The 19,505-nt window shown below is 57.8% G+C and overlaps 1 protein-coding gene across 5 annotated transcripts; it reads right to left on the bottom strand.

Annotated features, from left to right (window-relative positions):
• Positions 1–1,080: 1,080 nt before the first annotated feature.
• On the bottom strand, positions 1,081–17,014 carry ROBO3 (roundabout guidance receptor 3; the record flags this gene model as incomplete). 5 transcript variants are annotated; one of them, XM_081239904.1, is made up of 28 exons in its annotated part: positions 1,081–1,308; positions 1,619–1,803; positions 2,287–2,454; positions 2,660–2,770; positions 3,209–3,357; positions 3,733–3,945; positions 4,115–4,253; positions 4,423–4,617; positions 4,900–5,039; positions 5,238–5,280; positions 5,372–5,395; positions 6,202–6,387; positions 6,485–6,656; positions 6,915–7,036; positions 7,256–7,481; positions 7,671–7,795; positions 8,320–8,486; positions 8,671–8,836; positions 9,141–9,222; positions 9,441–9,646; positions 9,962–10,133; positions 11,291–11,415; positions 11,697–11,824; positions 12,144–12,282; positions 12,379–12,499; positions 13,020–13,177; positions 13,490–13,816; positions 16,855–17,014. In XM_081239904.1, the coding sequence occupies 27 exons, from the start codon at positions 17,012–17,014 to the stop codon at positions 1,649–1,651; spliced, it is 4,119 nt and encodes a 1,372-aa protein (XP_081096030.1). In that variant the 3' UTR covers positions 1,081–1,308; positions 1,619–1,648. The 5 variants fall into 5 exon arrangements, with proteins under 5 accessions (XP_081096030.1, XP_081096031.1, XP_081096033.1 ...); XM_081239905.1 differs by lacking the exons at positions 6,485–6,656; positions 6,915–7,036; positions 7,256–7,481; ... (11 more) ...; positions 13,490–13,816; positions 16,855–17,014 and having other exon boundaries at positions 5,372–5,587; positions 6,202–6,263; XM_081239907.1 differs by lacking the exons at positions 6,485–6,656; positions 6,915–7,036; positions 7,256–7,481; ... (11 more) ...; positions 13,490–13,816; positions 16,855–17,014 and having other exon boundaries at positions 5,372–5,535; positions 6,202–6,248.
• Between the last annotated feature and the right edge of the window lie 2,491 nt (positions 17,015–19,505).

The following is a 19,505-nucleotide window of genomic DNA, read 5'->3' on the forward strand; positions in this document are numbered from 1 at the left end:
GGTTTCTTAAAATAGACAAAGTAGCTAAGTTTCACAAAAGGTAGAACCACTTGTAACGGTTGGCTAGTGGGCACCCTTCAGACAAAAACCAGAACAGAGAAATGGAGGAGCAGGACTTCCAGAGCCTGAGCCACAGAAAACCACTGGAGGGCAAGCAGGGCTGCATGCATCCTTCTCATTTGGCGGGAAAGGTCAGGGGCAGAATCCACACGCTGGACGGTTGCTACTGAGCATGCCCCGGGTCGTGATCTCAGGATGACGAGTCAGTGCTCTGGATACACATCCGTTCCTCTTTATTTGCTTTTCCTTTTTTGGATTTTATTTTTTCTTTTAGCTTCCTGGTAAAATTCCTTTTGAAAACATGCCAACCTCATTTGCCAGACCAAATGAGAAAAAAGGGATTTGTACACACTTAGGTCAAAGTGGCAGGAGAGGTCAGAGCCTGGGATTGGGGGGTCAGCGGCCATCCCCTGAGAGCCCGGAACAGTCACTGGGCAAGTGAGAAGGAAACAGACCTCAGTGCCCAGTGAGTGGCATGGGCTGTGGGTTCGGGAGTGATGGGGACTATGGCGTTCGTGGCCAAAATTAAAAAGAAATTCTCTGCCAGTCTAACCAACTACATCTGGGCCCAATCTGGCTAAGAGGTGCCCATCTACACACACCCTTTGTGAGGGGGTGTGGGTGGTTGTCTGAAAAAGCCTGTTTTTCCTTCTTGGCTGGGATTTCCCCCATCAGCTCCTCCTTTCTTTGAGTTTTTAAAAATTACTGTTATTGTAAGGGGTATATTTCCTGATAGGGGAGGAGGGCACCAGGGAGGGCCTGGCTCTGCTCTCGGAAGGCGGGACAAGATTCTCGCCTTTGGTTATTCGGAAAGTCCTTCTGGTTGTAACTGGGAAGACAGTGGCTTCAGCTCCTTCTGGAGGCAAAACAGGTGGCATCTCTTAGCCCTGCCCTCCCCTAGTGCTTTCAGCTGAAGAAGCTTAGATGATATACACACGCTCGCAGCCCCCTTCCTCCCCACATCCTGCACAAAACCAGACAAACAGGGCCCAGGGCTCTGATCAGACTCTTTTTATTGTCTTTTTTATGAATGGGTCCCAGATAGCAAGGGAAGAGCTGGCTCCTGGCTTCTAGGCCAATTTCTCAGGGAGCCCCATGCATCATTGCTGAGAGGGAAGAGACTTCTCCCTGCTCCTCTCAGCTCAGCCCTCATTCACCAGGGGGAGGAGCTCTTGCTCAGGCTCCTGGCCCAGGGACACGCCCTTCCCCATGGAATTTCTGGTATTTCATCAAAGGTCATCTTGGTTCCTAGAGACAGAGAGAGGGGCTGGTTTGCAAGGCGCTGGTCGGACAAACAGGACCCAGTAGGGATGCACCTCATTTCTGGTCAGCCTCTCTCCTGATCCAGCTCTACTATAGAGCCTGGCCTCTCTGTTACGTCATCTGTCTTCATCCTTTGTCACCTGTGCTCCAGGAGTCCTCCCTTCCTCCTTACTCACGGGGTCCCTTCCTTTGGACACTTCCCCCAGAACACCTCGCTGCCTTCCTAGCTTTAATCATCCCGTGGCCCACGCTCCCGAGCCCTCCACTCTCAGTTTTTGCCACCCCCAGCCCCTACCTCTCCACACTTCTGTCCTGGCCTTTGGCTCTAGCTCCGGCTCTGGCTCCGGCTCCGGCCAGGGCCCCGGGAGCCCCGAGAGCTGCCGGAGCCTCTCGAAGAGTTGCTGCCGGCTGTGGAACAGGTGCTGGTGCCCTGGCCCCGGGACAGGAAGCTTGGTCGGCTGTAGGGGAGCCAGGCCTCTTCTGCAGCACGAGACAGAGGGGCATTTGGGTCCAGGCAGGGGGAGAACATCAATGCTTGCCCCCGTGCCCCCGTAACCGCCATCCCAGCTCTGGGAGCGGAGTTGAGGGCAGACCATCCTGGGGGCTGAGGAGAAGCAAAGCGCACGGCCCAGGGCCTTTACATAACACGTGCTCAGAAACCCGTGGGGAACTCCCACGCACAGAGGGCCTCGGGAAAGAAAGGACAGAGCGCCCGGCGCCCTCTCTTTTCTCCTCTGGGCTTCAGTCCTGGGAAAGGATACAACGTGGGAACTTCAGGGGATTTTGCCCAAAGAGAGCTGGAGAGACAAGTGTCTTTGATGTTGATCAAATGTTGACCTCCTCCCAGCTGGAGGTCAGGGGTGAGCTGGGTTGAAAATGAGTGCATCAGCGGAACGGTCTGTACCACCCTGTTAGGCTCCAGTCCCAGCGCCCACCCTCTTTTGTAGCAGGGGCCCTCCTTACCATCCAGGTGCGGGCCCCGCCAGGCCCCCAGGGGCCCGGCCTGCGCCACTCTCCTCTCCCCACCGTGTTCCCGCTCCCGTTCCAAGGAGGACATGCTGCCTGCCACCCTCAGCCCCAAGGCCCAGCTTGCATCTTCCTCCGGCGGCGGCAAGGGAGGGGGCGGCAAGTCTGCGGAGAGACCTGTTTTCAGCGCTCCCCTGCTTCTCCCGATATGGGTCTTTCTCCCACTCCCACTCCCCAGCGTCAGAGGGCGCTGAACGAACAGTCCAAGGTTTGGGTCCACTCGCTCCCTCCTCCAGCCCGCAGAGCTCACCCTTGCTTATCTGCCTGCTTCCCCTACTGTCACCACCTCCGAGGCTCATGGCCCCCTCACCCCCAGGACTGTGCTCCCGCCGGTAGGGAAGAGCCTTGGGTTTCTTCCGGATTCGGGCACGGGGCCCGTGAAGTGGAGGAGTCATCTCCCCAGGCGCCTGCCGGGTTCTCCCTGTGGCATTGGGAGATGGCGGGAGGAGCGGGTAAGAGAGTGGATCAAGAAAGGGGCTTAGGGACTTCCCTGGTGGCGCAGTGGTTGAGAATCCGCCTGCCAATGCAGGGGACATGGGTTCGAGCCCTGGTCCGGGAAGATCCCACATGCCACGGAGCAACTGAGCCCGTGCGCCACAGCTACTGAAGTCCGTGTGCCTAGAGCCTGTGCTCCACAAGAGAAGCCACTGCAACAAAAACCCCGCACACCGCGACGAAGAGTAGCCCCCACTCGCCGCAACTATAGAAAGCCCACGCGTAGCAACAAAGACCCAGTGCAGCCATAAAAAAATAAATAAAGTTATTTTAAAAAAAAGAAGAAAGGGGCTTGAGGGTGAAGGGGAAACAAGCTTCCGGGGGATGGGGAAGTGGAGGCCAGTTGAGGGGTCTACAGACTCACCTGGGGCACTGCTGGCTGTACTAGCAGCAGGGATGGGGCTGTGATGGAGGGCCGTGGGGTCAGCACCCAGGCCAGCAGGCCTCCCTTCATGGCTACTCAGCATGGGCTGGGATGCACTGAGAGGGGAACTTGGCCCAAGGGGAGCCCTCCTGCAATGACATGAGGCTTCATCTGTTCGCTCAACAGACACTAAGTGCCTATTGGGTGCCAGGCACCGTGCTAAACAATCAACCTAACACTCAGATGAATAAGACACAGCTCGTCCTCCACAAGGCTCCCATGCTGGTGGAATACGAGGAAAGCCAACTTTGAAATGCCCCGGGAAGCTTGCAGAGCAATGAGTGTTGGGAGTGAGAGACCTTGCCAGCCTCCACATTTCTCCCCAAATCACACTTCCACCCTGATACAGCCATGAGACCTCTGGGCCCCAGATTCATCCATCCAGCTGGTCATCCACCCATTCACCCACTGAATAGATATGTACGGAGGGCCTGTAACATGCAAGGTACTATACACCTCCCTACCTGGGCGTCTGGTGGAGATGGGGAATGTCAGTGGGGGGCTGGGGAGGGTCAGGAGGTGAGGGGGTAAGAGTGGCTGTGGACTGCTGTCCATAGGAAGGTGTGGGAGAGGGGGTTTCCCCTCGGGACGGAGGGACCAAGCACCCCCCGCTGGTGCTGGGCTCTGCCACGTGGTTCCTCTCGGGCACTGGTGGGCCCCACTCTTCCGGCTCTGAGCTGGGGGCAAAGAGGCAGGAGGGCGGGGTGACTGAGTAGCTTCATACCCTCCCTTTGGCCTTCCGCTGCCCCCTTCCCTTCTTCTCCCAGCATCTTTGCCCTCCGCCGACAGGAGGCCCTGGGCTGGTCCCATGTGTACAGGGCATCTGCAGGCAAGGCGCATCCTTACCCGCCCTCCAGCTCCTCCTCAGGCCCCTCTAGGCAGCTCAGTTCACAGGAAGGGGGCGGGGGTGGCAGCGCTTCTGGCCAGTTGAGAGAGGGCATCTGTACAGGTTTTCCCAGAAGCTTTACTTTGCCTCCCCTGGCTCCTGAGGAGAGCAGGATGGGTCCACAGCAAGATACAGGCAGTAAAGGGGCAGAGGTGAGACGCGTCAGAAAGGAGTGCTGCGCTAGGTCCCAGAAGGGAGGGTGGAGGATACTCTTTGGGGAAGATGCTGCTCAGGGCTAAAATGGGGGTGTTGGGAACTGGAGTCCTACCACTGTCCCCCTGGCTCCATTCTGGAGGAGCATACTGGCTCCAGTCGCCTGGCTCCCCTGAGGGATGTGGAGGGAACCCCCCGTGGAAGGTCTGCAGCTCCTCGCCGGCCAGGTCAATGGTGCTGTAGACAGGACCCTCAGCAGAGGCGACAGCTCCCCGGGCCGTCTGAGCCAGGTAAAGGGAGATCCCTGCTTCTGAGGGGGAGAAAGAGGGAGGCCCGGGGAGGAGACGGGGCAGAGACAGAAAAATAGAGGACAACAGGAGAATGGAGGGCCCAAGGGGATCCCACTTCTTCCCTATCCCAATCCGGGGTAAAGGTAAGGCACGAGAGAGGCTCCCCCAACTCACAGCCTCCCAAGGATCACGCAGCCTCAGCAAGACTGGGACCCCTTGGCCCCCTTCAGTTTGCCCCAGCCGGTCGGGAGGAGAGAGGGGGCAGGGCCTCCTGGTGTACCTCTGAGGGAAGCAGAACTCACCATTGTAATATCTGTCGTCTGGGTCAGGATTGCTGGGGCAGCAGCTTCCCCTGGGTTCCTGGGCCGAGGGGCTGCGAGATGAGTGCGGCCACGAGTCTGCCAGCCACGGGTAAGGAGCAGGGCCGAGGCCCATTGGTGGCCTGAGGGACAGCAGGTGAACGCTGGGGACAGAGAGCCTGAAGAGGCCAGCGAAGTAAGGGAGGCAGGGGTAATGGGAGCTGGAGGACAGTAACGGTGAGTGTGGCGGTGAGAGGAGGGCGGAGGTCAGCGCGGGCAGGCAGCTGGGCCTGGGACGAAGGGAGTGGTCTCATCTTGGGGAGATGAGCTAAGAGAATTACCTGGAACTGGCTGCCGACAGGCCCTCTGAGTGTGGGAAGGACACTGGGGAAGACGAGGGGGGAGAGTGTGAGAAGCGCGGCTACCTGGGGTCCGAACCCCGCCCCCCGCCACCCCTGGGGCAGAGATGTGTTACCTGCAGGTGTGTAAGCAAAGGAGGCTTCCGAAAAGGAACCCGTGAGAGAAAGAAGAGGGGAAATGGGGAGAAAAGTCAGAAATATCCACATTCTGGTCCCCTCCTTGGGCCTGGTCCTAATTCCACCACTCGGGTTGTACCCTGGACCAGTGTCATCGGAATTCCTAGGGGTGCGACTCAGGCATCAGTATTTTTCTAAAGCTCCCCAAGTGATTCCTGCGTGTAGCGAAGATTGAGAACCTCTGAACTAAGAGACCTCACATCTCTCCGGACACGTCCCTTCCCAGGGAGAAGCAGAACTCAAGTCTCCCCCTTTCAGCGAGTCCCCCCTTTCCATCCAGACCCCGCCTGACAATTTATCGCCTGGGATCCTGGCCACACTCCCTCTGCCAGCCCCCGACCCAGGAAGTGAGTTTCCGCCCCCCGCCCCCCAGACTTGCCCCTTCTCTACTGAGGCTGACCGCAAAGCCTGCTCCTTCCCGAGGCATTTTAGGACAAATCTCACTCCTCTCAGCAAACTCAGGTCCCGCCCCGCCCCCTCTAGGCCCCGATCTTCCCCGTCACCCCAACCCGCAGCCCAGGTCCCGACAGCTCCCGGTTCCACCTTGGGCACCCGGCCCCTGTCCAAGGGGCTGAGTTCCCGTGCGAGCCCTCGCCCGACGCCGCTCCGGAAGCTGTTGAGCCCCTCCTCCTCTCTTTCCATCCTCCCCGCCTCCCTCCCTAGGGTGGGCGCGGGATCTCCAGGCTCCGCCCACTCCAAGGCCCTCTTTTCCATCTCCTCGACGCCCTTGCGCCCCCCTGCCCGCGCTGCCCCAGGGCCGGGCTCTCACCCGTGTAGTGACTGAGCTCCTTGCGCTGCCTCCGGCGCCGGTAGAGGGCGGCGCAGAGCCCGAGGAGCAGCGCCCCGCACGCGGCGCCGCTGCCCGCGAGGAAGGCGGGCTCCCGCAGCACCCTCGCCAGCCGCTCCGCCAGCCCCGGGCCCGCCTCGAGCCCAGGCTCCAGTTCCGGCGGAGACGCTGTGGGGGTCAGAGAGGTGAGGGGAGTAGAGGCACCGCTACCCCAGGACCCCCACCTTAACTCCCAGCCCCGCCCTCCCACCCCCTCCGTACTCACGCAGCTGCACCGACACCGGGGCACTGGCCACGCCCACGCCCGCGCTGGTGGCCGCCGCGACCTGGGTCCGGTAGAGGAGACCGGGCAGCAGTCCCCGGAGCACCGCCGAGCGCGCCCAGCCTGCCGCGGACCGATTGAGGTGGAAGCGGCTCTCATTGCCCAGGCACCAGATCTAGGGAGGCCGAGACCCGGCTTTAGAGATTCAGAAGTGGCTTCTGGCCTCACGGGGAAACTTGAAGCTCTGAATGGTAGAAGGGGCTTAGCCGGGCGTAATTCAACTCAGAGCGGGCACTCTGAAACCTCTCTCCTCTTCCCCCGGCCTCGTCTCCAGTCCCAAAGCCAGTCCTAGGTTCCCTCCTCCCGAATCCTAACCCCTCCATCCGCCCTCTCCCTCCACTCCCCAGCCCGCCCACCTTCTCAACCCCTGCACCTGGTATTCCTTGATGACCCCATTTTGCTGGGAGGGGAGCGGAGGTTCCCAAGACACAGTGATACTGCTGTTGCCTTCACCCCCCAAGGCCACTGCCACTCCCTGGGGGGGACCACTGGGGGCTGGGCCAGGGTGGAGCATGGTGAGAAGGACACAGACAGTCATTGCAAGCTGCCCCTCCTGCCCCAACCTTCCTCATCCTCCCAGTTCTAACACCTTAGGGAAGTGAGATGCATCCCCCCCTTCCCACCGGCTCCTTGCTCTCCCCAGGCGAACCTTCATCCTCCCCAACTCCTTCTTTCCTCTTGTCCACCCATCAGCTCTGGGCCCCACCCCCTTACCCTCCTCAGGAATGCTCCTGGTCACCAAGGGGCTTTCAGCCCCCAGCCCCTCCTGGCCTTGAGCTTGCACCTTGATCTGAATTTGAGTCCCTGGGGGGAGTCCTCTTAGCACAGTACTTTGCTGGCTTGGGGACTGTAGGTCCAGCACTGACCAGCTTCCCCCATCAGGACCTGCTACCCTCCAAGACACCTGGAAACCTTGTACCAGCTGGACTGGGCCATCTACCTGTGGGAGACAGGACAAAGCACACCAGGGGGAGAGCTGGAGCCACACAAGTCCTCCAGTCCCAGCCCCTCCTCCACTCACCCATCATCCCCAGCCACTCACCTCGCACTCTCCCATACCCATCCTTGGAGGCCCCTTTATCCCCCATCATCATCTCTGCCCTTAACCTCATCCCTAGGCCACACTCACAGTCCAGGACACCTGCAGGGTCCGGGGTCCAAGGACTACGGGCTCCTGCAGACGCACAGCCACTTCAGCCAGTCCCCGCTGGCCTCTCCACGGGTCCTCCTCCACTGGCCCGGATAGGTTGCTGTCTATTGACCAAAGAGCCCACTCAGCAGGGGCCACCGGGACAGGGAGTCAGGACTGAGAGCGTGTGTTCCACCTCTGCCCTGCCCCACAGACCACTACTTAGTACTTCGGAGCACATCCCAGGGTCAGGAACAGGCTGGTCAGGGGAAGAGCTTCCAGAGGTGGGCCAGGGTGTCCAGCTAACATGAGTATTCTTTCTGCATGACTACATATGCACCCTTTAAAGGCCCTGTTCCTCATCTCTCACATGAAGATGACCCGCCAAGTTTCCTTCTACTTATAATCTGCGTTATCGGTGGGTAAAGCCTCAGAAGTGAGGAGCTACCAAGATGACTGAATCAATCTTCCTCTCTTTCTCTCTCTCCTCTTCTCTTGTTCCCTCAGTGAAAGGGAAGCATGACCTCCTATTCCAGGCTGGGCCGCCAGGACAGACCTGGAACCAGGCAGGGGCCATGGTTTGCGGGGAGGGGGTGCTCTGCCATGTTGCACGTTACACCCGTGACCCAGAGACCCTGACCTTACCCACCCTGGGTGCGGACGGGCTTGGAGACGGGGCTGGGCTCACTGAGGCCCCAGGTTCCCACGGCTCGCACCAGGAACAGGTAGATGGTATTGGGCTGCAGGCCGCTGACGGTGTGTGTCTCCAGCTGCACGCCATCCGCCACCGTCCGCCACATGTTGCCAGAGGCTTGGCTACAACAAGAATGAGGTGACACAGCTATCCGAGCCCAACCTGTCTATTTCGTTCATCCATTCTCTGTCACCCCCTCCTACCTCCTCACCCTGGCAAACCTCTCGCCACAACAGCAAAGCCTTTAAGGACACAGGGGCCCCTCCTTGTAACTTTCCATGTTTGCATTCAAAATCTTCTCCTTACCTGAAGGCCTCTATCACATAAGAGGTGACTGTGGCCCCCGCTTGTGGGTTAGGCTTCCAGGTCAGGGTAATGCTGTTCTTGGTAATGTCAGTGACCACTGGTTGCGAGGGAGGCCCCGGAGGGGTACTGTGTTCTGTAGGGGGGGCTGGTGATACTCCCCAGTCTTCTGCAGTGAGGAGATAATCTTTGAGTAGAAGGATGGGGAAAAGATGGCCCCAGCATAACCTTCCTCCTTCCCAGAGGAGCTGTGGCTCTGTGACAGTGGTGATGGTGGAGGGGGGACATAGTGAACTAACCCCTGCTCACATGTGCCTCCCAAGGGCACCGCTTCTGTCCTCCTTCTCCCCACTACCATGGCCATGGCATTTGGAAGATAAAATCAGTCCTGGGGTTTGGGGAGGTACTGGCCACCTTTGAAGCAGGTTTGGAGAAGGGTGCTGGCAAAACAAGGGAACAAAGGAAAAGCTCACCCCGCCTCCTAAGCCAGCCACTCCAGGTGGCCTCCCCTGTGGAACTCTTGGCCACACAGCTATAGAATCCCATGTGCATCTCCTGCAGGAGAGAGTGGAGGACTGGCAAACTGGGAGTGGAGCGAGGTAGGGCGAAGGAGTGGAGGTGGGTATGCAGAAGGATGGGGAGGATGCTGTCCACTCTAGGTGGTCTGAGAGCAGAGGGGCAGAGGTGGAGTTCAAGTTGCAGCAGGTACTAGAGGTGGGCATGTGGACCACGTGGCCATTCTCAGTTACTTGGGCCGCAGGAGTGAGACTCACCTGCACACTGGCGATGTGCAGTGTACCGTTGGCCATTAGGTTGAGTTGGACGTCATCCCCTTGCAGCCACTGCCCATCCTTCTTCCACTGGACACTGGGTTGAGGGTTCCCAGTCACTCTGCATGGCAGCCACACAGAGGAGCCAAGTGCCAGCGTCTGATTGGCTGGTCCCTGGAGGATGATGGGAGGCAGCCCATCCAGGGAGGCTGAGAGAGGAAGAACTTAGGCACCTCAGGCGAGGGTCCTGGGTTCAGGCAACCAGCCCCTTGTCCTCATCTCTGCTCCTTCACTTCCCCTTCCCTGGATATTGCAGGGGGCTTCCATAACCATCTGTTGTCTCTGCGTGGGATCAGCCACCTCTTAGTGGCTTCTGTACCTGATTTCCAAACTTCAAGGACATGTCTCAGGAACATGCCTCTCCCCTTGCAGACATGTTACATAGAAGCCAAGAGAAACAGATCTCTTTAAGCCATGATTTCCTTCCAGGCCATGAGTCCAGCCCTGTCTCCATGGACACGTACCTCCTTTCACCTCCAACAGAGCCTTGGCCAGGATGCTGCCGGCCACACTGACAGCCTGGCACACGTAGTAGCCAGCATCCCCGCTCTGCACTTCAGTGATGTTGAGCTGGCCTCTGGGAGAGACTGAGAAGCGCCCCGTGGGCTGAAGTGACTGACTGGGGAATAGCAGGGCCTGGGGACAGAGCAAGCAACCAAGCCACCTGGCAGCTGGCAGGGAGAGTTCCCCATTCTCACCAACCCCAGAATTCAGAGAATTCCTAAGGTTCTAGGTCATACTCTGTCCCAAGCCAGTTCTGTGACCTTAGGCAAACTAGTTAACCCTATTCACAAGAATAAGGGAGTTTCTTAAGATGATTTGGGGGTGCACATCCCAGCTGTACCAGTCAGGAAACTGAGCAAGCTATTTAACCTTCCTGAGCCCCAATTTCCCCAAATTTGACTCTTAGAGGATAGTTATGAGGATTAAATCGAGTGATTACCTGAAACTCTTTCAATACATTGGATGATAAATGTTAAGTACTTTCCCTTCTTTCTGGCTTTAACATTTTACATTAGATACACAGAAGGTAGGGAAGCAGGTTTTAATGGCACCATGCTGAGCCCCTGACTGATACTTATTCCCACCCTCTACTACCATCAGCATTTGTATTCATTTAAGAACCTAATTAAAATGCAGCAGTCCCCAGTGCTAGAGAAGATGGAAAATTGTGGCTGTGGATTTGCAACGAGGTAGTGGGTGGCCTGGTTTCCCAGTGGGATGGCGTTAATAAGACTTATTTTATTATATTGACCCTGTTTCCCAGTAGCAAAATTCCCACCCTTCCCTTGGAGGGAGTTACTTGTGTTGTAACTTTAGTTAATATTCATTCCAATTCTATATGCTGAGATTTGTTTGCTAAGGTTGAGGGGTGTCTGTGAGCTCCCCCTGGTGGAAGTCCTTTGTAATTAGAAAAGCGTGTAATGTTCTACCCTGAGCAGCTTTGGTACAGTACGGGCTTTCCAGAGCAGAATGTTAAAGCCCAGGCCCAGGCGTGGGGAGGAGGAAGGATCTAATTGGATCTGCTACATTCTCAGGACAGCCTTGCCCAAAACAGAAAGATTCTCCAAGAAATTACCATACAGGACTGTTCCCTACCACCAAAACATATTATCATATGTTCCAGGCCTTTTATATTCATTATCTTATTTAATCCTCCCAAATAACTTGCACAGGTTTCTGGAAGGAAAGCTAAGACAGAACCCCAGAGAGAAGTTTGCAGAATGTAGAAGAAGGAAGGCTGAGACCCAGAGGAGAAGCTGGTGGGAAGGCCTGTGGAGCTGGCCACCTACTTGACTTCCCTCCTTTTGCCAGAAGATGGCAGGTGGGGGGTTTCCTTTGGTCTCGCACTGGAAAGCTATGCTCTCTCCAGGAGCCGCCATCTGGTCCTGGGGCTGGGTCACCAGCTGGGGTGGGACTGGGAAGGGGAGGGGAGATAAAGGAACAGGGAGTCAGGGGTACTAAGAAGGGAGACAGAGGGAACAGGAGAGAGAAGCCTGAGCTTGGCTTAAGCAGGAGCAGATGTCCGTCTCTTGCTCAAGCCTGCTTAGCTTTCCCATCCTTCCTCTCCTTCCAGAAGTCTCAGGGGACTCACTCATATCTCCTGCTCTGTCCTTTCTCCTCATTCTCCACCTCCACCCATCCTCCCGTCTTCCTCGTCTCATCCCTGCTGCAGGCAGTCCCAGGTGGGGCCCTCACCGTGAACACTGAGGGAGCCGGATGCTTCGGCGCGGCCCACGCTGTTCTCCGCCACACAGGTGTAAGTCCCCTCATCTTCAGCGCTCACACGCCCGATCCAAAGGCTGTGGTCGCTCCGGATCTCATACCTGCTCCACCCACCACCCCCGGGCTGGATTGGCCACAGCTACAGACACTTTCTCACCCACCCAGGACAGGCACCAGGATCAGGGCACATAAGGACAAGGTAGACCTCAACAGGGACAGAAGGTGGTACCCATGGACCCATGAACAGAGGTGGGGACTGGTTAGTGCAGGGGCCACAGGCTCTGGGGAATAGACTTCTCTGTGCCATCAAGTGAGAGGCATCTGCCTTCCTTCCCCCCACCCCCCGCCCAGTTTTCTAGGGCTGGGTATGTTCTTGAGCTGATTGGGTCTCCTTACAGGCAGTAGGAGGGGGCTTCTCACCTGCCTGTGGGCAGTTCCCCATCCTCCTTGCGCCAGTGTAGACGAGGCAGGGGATCCCCCTGCGCCTCACATGGGAAGTCCACGGGGGCATCAGCCAGGACCACCTGATTCACTGGTCTACGCAGGAATGAGGGACGCTCTGTGCATAGGGAGGGAGTGAGTAGTCAGGGGGTCTGCTCAGTTACTCACTCCCCAGGCTACACACTCCCATAACTCCAAAACCCCACGTGCCTACCCAGGACCACAAGTTTGGCTGCCCCACTCTCCCGTTCTCCTGCCAGGTTGGAGGCCACGCACACATACATCCCTGCATCACTCTTGAGTGTATGTGACATCATCAGCTTCCCTCCACGGAGCTGCAGAGTAAAAATGGAAACTTTGATCCTTTATAGCCATCAAAGCATATTTGTTTATCTGATCCTCACAGCAAGCCAATGAAGAAAACCAGTGAATTTGACCCACTTATCAGATAAGGAATCCCTGAGTGATTTGCCCAAGGTGGGGCTCAAGTGTATCATTTCTCCCACAGCCCAGACCACCTCCCACCAGTCCCTGGGGCATCATAATCCCCACCTTCTTACACTGATTCCGTCCTACCTCTGCTGATGTATTCCCCACTCAGTAGCTGACTCTCAGCCTCTGGTTAGCTAATGCCCCAATTTCAAATCTCTTGTCTTATCGCCTCCAGATCATTTCCCCCCGCCCCTCCAAGACCTTTAGATTCAGGCCTTCCTCCTCTGACACATGTCCCAGACCCCTAGCCTTCCTCCTCTGACACATGTCCCAGACCCCTAGCCTAGGGCTTCGCCCCTCAGGATGTCCCTGGCCCCGACCCTGGCTCCCAGTCGTATCCCCAGCCGTGGCCCCGCCCCTCACCGTGATCCTTCCCTCCTCCTCCTTGAGTCTAGCACCGTCCTTCTTCCAGGACACGGAAGGCTCTGGGTGGCCGCGGGGGGGCACGCATTCCATTACCGCGGGCTCCCCCACGGCCGCCACCACGTTCCCAGGAGACTGCCGGAAATCATCGCGGAGGACTGGAGAGAGAGAAAGAGAGAATGAATGACCAGGGGAATAAATAGGGTGTGGGGTGACATAACTGGGTGAGGACACAGGAAAGTGTTTTGGGGAGAGGTGGATCACCGCAGACCGCAGACAGGAACTCTTCCCCGGTTGCGACAACACCAGGCCCACTTCCTCCTCCGGCCAAAGCGAGGGCTTTAGAGACCAAAGGTCTTAGTCCCAAAGGGAAGCTGCTGAATGGGTTGAGATTAGGCCTGGCTCTGGATGGGATTACCCGGTGCCCTCCCGCCTTCCCGAGGCTCTGGAAGCAACCAGGAGACTCCTACCTGCCACTTCTAGAGAGGCGTTTCTACTAGCCGCCGCTCCCAGGTAGTTGCGCGCCACGCAAGTGTAGACACCCTCGTCCGGCCGCGCGCGGCGCCCGTGCACGATGCGCGGGAAGAAGAGGGCGCCGCTGGGCAGAAGCAGGCGGTGTGCGCGCGGGTCCTCGCGCGCGGTGGCCACGCGCGCCCCATTCTTGTACCACTCGATGTTGGGCCGCGGCCGGCCCTCCGCGCGGCAGGGCAGCGTGGCCGGCTCGCCTCGGGAGACCAGCAGATCTGGCGGCTGCTCCACGATGCGCGGCATGGCGTCCTCCGGCCCGACCTTTGACCCTGAGGGGGGTGGGGGCCGCAGACCATTCAGACCCGGAAACCGGGAGAAAGATCGAATCTCCAGAGAGAAGAAAGATTCCCCTCCTGCCCACCCTCTCTGTGTGTAGGGTCGAGTATCTCCTTCGGGACAGGTGCCCCGCACGTTCTTAGGCTGGAAAGGAGATGCCTGCGGACAGGCAGATCAGTAGAGGAATCTGGACACCTGCTCCTAGGCCGGCTTTCTAGGCCGGCTAAGGACGCCAGCCTCCTCTCTTGCCAAGTTGAAGTGCAGAGTGACTGGGCCACGGCTTGGCAAGTAGACCGCGCCTCTAGCCGACTGGTTTTCAGTCCCCCACCCGCGCTGGTTCACAGACCTGTGAACAACCATAAGCGGTGCACCAGCGCCGACAATTTGTTCTTCGCCTCCGCGCGGTCCCGGACCAGCGATATGGAGACTGTGGCCCAGCCTGGGGCCCCCCTTAGGAAAGGGAAGAAGTGAATGGTGGGCTGAGGGCTGGGACTCCTTATCCTGGGGCCCGTGAATGGGCACAGTGCCCTTCTTACTGACACTCCACAGATAATCACGTTTCTGGGTCCTGTGAAGTCACAGGAATTGAACGCAAATGATGGTGGAATAGTGAGTAACGCTCCTTTTCTAAGAGGGCATAGTTTTCAACAGATTATTCTACAGGTTGATATAGTTAAGAAAGGCTAAGAATCATTGAGAGAGGAATTCCTCACTTTCCTTGGTCACTCAGATCCGTTCACCCGCATGTCTGCTCCTGCCCCTCACTTGGCCTACAGACTTCTGCTCACTTCCTCTTCTGCAGTTTGGGATCCAGGATCCTCGAGCGGGTTGAGCTCAGACGCCCACCCCCAGATTCGTCAAAAGTGGATTTGTAACCTATGGCGGCCAGTAGGCGTCGCTGCCGCCTACCGTAACCTGGTGTCCTTAAATAACCAGGGACAGCCCCGTGCTTCTGTTCTCTGCCTCCCCTCCCCCGCCCCCGCCCCCAACGCCCCACCCCACCCCACCCCCAGTTCCAAAATCCGCGGGGACCTCTTGCTTCCAGCCTCTGTACGGGATTGGGTTTCATTTCTCAGCCCCGGCTCTTAAGAAGTTCTAGTGGAGACAAAGCTGCACGGGTTGCCCCGTGCTGCTGCTATCCTGGGGAGAGGGTATCTGACTGGTTAGGGACAAAAAGATCGGTTTCCCTCCCACTTAGGGAAGGAAGGAATTTTTCTCGATTTCCTCCCTTTCAGATGGAAATCTCTGCTTCTCACTCGTTTCTTCTCCTCCATCCCATTCCAGTCCCCGTTTAGGCAGACCAGACCCCACGTGAGCGACCCTAGAGTGGATAAGAGCTCAAGGGGTGTTGTGGAACCGACCGGGGCTGGAATCTCAGACGCTGACACTTCCTAGCTGTCAGAACTAGGGTGAATTATTGAACTTGTCTGGGTCGAAGTTTCATTACAGGCATCTGTAATGTGGCAGTAGTGATAGGGTTGTCACAAGACCAGAGTGTATGTAAAGCACTTGGAAGAAGACTCCATGAATATGGCTATTCTACCATTAGTTAAGGGCTCTTCCTCCCTGGCCCACCTTACCTTATCTTGACCTCTACAGTCTCTACCTGAATCATATTCTTCCAGGCCCCCAAATTCCCTTTACCCCCTTCACATGGCCTTTGGGTGTAATGGAAGTTGGTTTGTTATTGCCAAGCTTTACGTTGCTTTCGTGACCATTGGGATACTATTCAGCCGCTCTGAGTTTGTTTTCTCAGTCATGAAATGTGACCATCAACACACCTCCTTAAATTTTCGAGTTTGAATGAGACAATGTGTGGTGAAAACACTGTAAGAGCGCTGGGGAAGCAGAGGCACGTCCGGGGTGTCCGTGAGAAGGGCTCTGTGCTTAACCTCCTGGGAATCTAAGAGGGTCAGGAGGTTGGAGAATCCCATCTCATTCCCCATCTTCTTCCTCCTTGCTCCCTCCATATAAACCACACCCTTCTCATCGGCTCTTTCCCCCTAATTCCTGTAGATACAGCTGCAGGCGTCCTTTCCCTGGAATTTCTTCCCTGTCATTCCCGGTCTCAGGAGATGCTTCGACAGCAGCTAATGAATAGCTAATGGCCATGCTAATGGGGCTCTGGCGCTCCTCCCCCAGCACCTGGAGTACCCCACTCACAAACACACATCCATTGCCTGGGTCCCCTTTCTTGCCACCTTGGAGTCCCCAGCACGGTGCTGGTAGATTCGAGCGGGTAGAGGCGGAGGGATGAAGGCTGTGCCCAGAGGGGGATCAACAGCAAAGTCGTTCAGGGCTGCGGGAGTTCCCGATGCGGCCGGCAGGGGGAGCAATTGGCCCTCTCCCCAGGCTCCGGCAGATCTACTCTCGCCGCCTCCCCGCAGCGCTAGGGGAAAGCGCGCTGTCTCAATCATTTATTAATCACCTTAATTAGCGGTAATGACCCCGCCAGCGCTGCCCGCCCGCCGCAGCTCTGCCGGGGTGGGCCGGCGGTGAGTTCTACCTCTGAGGGGCAAACTTCTAAGTTTCCCTGAAATGGTCGCCTCCTCTGTCGCCTTCTGTAGCAAACACATCTAACATTTTGGCGTCATCACCCTCGTCCTAAGTGAGTTCTTGGAAAACTTAGGGTCCCGAACGGAAACCTGTTACCTGGGTGGGTCACCGAGTGGCCCGGCTTGGCCCAGGCCCTCCAGCGACCGCGCCCCCTCCTCTACCCTCCGTGCTGTGGGTCCCGGCCTCTCTTACTCCGGTTCTTCTCACCTGGGGTGGCCGTGGGCATCGGTTGGGGAGGAGAGGAGAGTGGTGGACTCAGCTGCCAAATCCTCTCAAGCCCTCGACCTCCCGCCGATATCCCCACTCAGGTGCTTTAAGCCCCAAACTATCCATTGGTCCCCACCACCCGGGAGGCGCGGGAGGGCGTAGCTGCGTCCCGGACCTTGGGGCAGGGGCGCTTTGGACTCCCCGTCCATGCCGCCCTCCCACCTTACCCCATCCCTGGATCCGAAGTCCCCGTGGGGCAGGGTCTCACCGTTGAGATAAGGATCGCCGGGGGTCAGCTGGCTTTGGTTGAGCGTCGCCACCGAGGAGTTGAAGCCGAAGAGCAGGTCGCTGGAGTTGGAGATGTCCCCGCCCAAGGAGTCCGCGAACAAGTTCATCTGCAGCAGCGTTTTAAGCAGGTAGCGCAGCATGGCGCGACCCGACTGGGACCGGGGCCGGGGGCTCGGGGCCCAGCCCCTGGGTCTGAGACCCGCGGGCCGGGAGCCGTAAGCCCCTCTACAGCCTCTGCGCTCTGTCCCAGCCACGGTGCCGCTCTCCTGCCGGCGCGCCTGGGTACCGCGCGTGCCTCCGCGTGCCCTCCTCCTTCCCTCGTCCTTCTCTCTCCACCCCCCCGTGCCCGGGTCCCCCGGGAGCTGGGCGGGCAGAAGGCAGGTGCCACGCGGATCACCGCGTAATTAAGGGATTAATCCGCCGCCTTCCACCCTCCCACCCCCACCCCGACGGCCACTAGCAGGGCCAGAGACTAGAGTCGCGTTGCGCGCGAGATGGAGTCCCCGCCCCGCGCCCCGAGTCCCGCGTCGGTTCTGGACACCTCGGGAGAGTTTCCCTCCTTTCTCAAAGCACCCAAAAGGAGGGATGAGGCTCTTTCGGACTCTGCCCTTCTGCCTGACTTCAAAGGAGGAATCCCTCCTCTCTTTTCCTCTTTTAGGAAACTGAGGCAAAGCGCCAGACCGTTCCTCTAGCTCTCCAAGTCCTGGCTTCCACTTCCTCCCAAGTCCCCGGGCTTGGCTGCGGGAGTTCGGACGACTGGCGTGGTTTGGGGCAGGAGTTGGGAGTGGGTGGAGAATAATTCCGCGGTGCGGCCACCCCTTTGCCCAGCAGTCGCCTGGTTTGCAGCCGAGAGACCGGGGGATGAGGAGGCGCGTCTTGACCGGGGAGTCCTTGCCCCAGATGCACCACTAATCTAGTAGTTCCTGAGGATACTCAACAGGGATAAAACTGGAGGTGGAAAGCCCTGGGAAACCCAGGCATCTCGCATCTATCTGCATGCTTTTGCATTACTTTGCTCTGACATATTTTATTAAATTGTCTTACCTTTCGGAGGAGACTGAAGGGGAACCAGGGAGTCTGGGGCTAAGACAAAGAGAGCAATATTGTTCCTGTAAAGGCAAGTGCAAGAGAAGACATGGGGTTGATGGAAGCCTCGCTCAAATCTGTTCAAACTTGATAACGATCCTCCTTAGGGGGAGGGGACACGACACCCCCCCACCCTACCCCCCCACCCGCCTGCTTCTGGCTTTTCTGGAGTTCTTTGTACCTGAAGATCTCCCAGTCGCCCCCCCTACACACACACACACACACACACACACACACACACACTTTCCTAGGCTAGGGGTGGGTTTGGGGTGTCAGGGGAAGAGAGACCCGGGCCCATCTGAGCTAAGGCCCTGCTGATGGTGGGGTTCTGGTTCAACCGGAGGGCTCCGTGTGAGGAGATCACCTTTGAAGGGTGGCTGCTTCCAAAGTGGGAGGAGGCAGGTGAACAGGTCAACATCCTGAGGGGTGGGTGCTACACAGACGTAGACCCCATCGTAAGCTAAGTCAGGAGTTGAGTATTTCAGGCAGGCAGCGCTCAAGTGAACTAGAGACTTAGTCAAGGGGTGAGGGCTTGTCCCCAAACTCCTCCCTCAATCCTCAGAGCAGCCCTCGGGGGCCTCAAACGAACGGACGTTTAGGTGCCTTCCTACGGCCCCCCGCCCCGAGTCAGCTCTGACTTCGCCAGGCCAGAAGCAAGAAGGGCGGAGGCGGGGCGGGGCAGTGGGGCCGGGAGTGCCCCACCGGAGGCTGCGCCCTAGGAGCTGTCCTTTCAGCACCCCGTCTGTCCTTGCTGGACTAGGAATCTGGCGCCCCACATACGACTTAAATCCCAGCGGACCTTAAATTGGGGTAGGTGGGAGAGGAGCTGGTGACACATTCTTTCTCAAGGACCAGATACTAAGAGATAGGACCTGACGTCTGATCCTTGTTCCAGGACGAAGCTGCATTCAGATAAGAGAGGTGATAAGGGATAGATATGCCCACCAGAAATCAATCCCTTTGGGAATGACGAACCCAGACGTCCCAATCCTATATTTGCCAGTGAGAAGATTTCACACTCTGGACCTGGTTGCCCATCCGTTAAGGAGAAATTGGACTACTTGCTCTGATCTGATGCTTCAGATTCCCGGTTCAGGAGCCCTCTCCTCCCCTCCCTGCTGACCCACCCGGGTCACCTGGGTTCCATCACGTCAGAGGATGAACCAGGACAGAAATCCGGCGTCCTGGCACCAGCCCTACTCTGGGGCAGGGAGGGCTGCAGCAGACAGGAAACCGCATCCCACCATGTGGCTCCTGCCCCCTCCTAATCCCCTGATTTGCTCCCGGTGGGCCTCTCAGCAAACACAGGGCCTGCCAGCGTCTAGGGGCTTGTCACCCTGTTAGCGGATTTGTTCCCAGAGACAGCGCAGTTAATTGGCCCTTTATGTGGGGATCAGGGCTATTTGCTCAGGGTTCCCTGAGCGGAGGCTGCAACTCAGCCCATGGGCAAGGCTGCTTCCTAATCCCTGGCATCCTGGGTTTGGAGGCTGGACAAAGTAGGGCCACTCTCTTCCTTTCCGAGACTCTCCTGGCCCAAATCTCCTG

The sequence above is a fragment of the Mesoplodon bidens genome (assembly GCF_964165515.1).
Source record: "Mesoplodon bidens genome assembly, chromosome: 7".
NCBI classification, from domain to species: Eukaryota; Metazoa; Chordata; class Mammalia; order Artiodactyla; family Ziphiidae; genus Mesoplodon; species Mesoplodon bidens.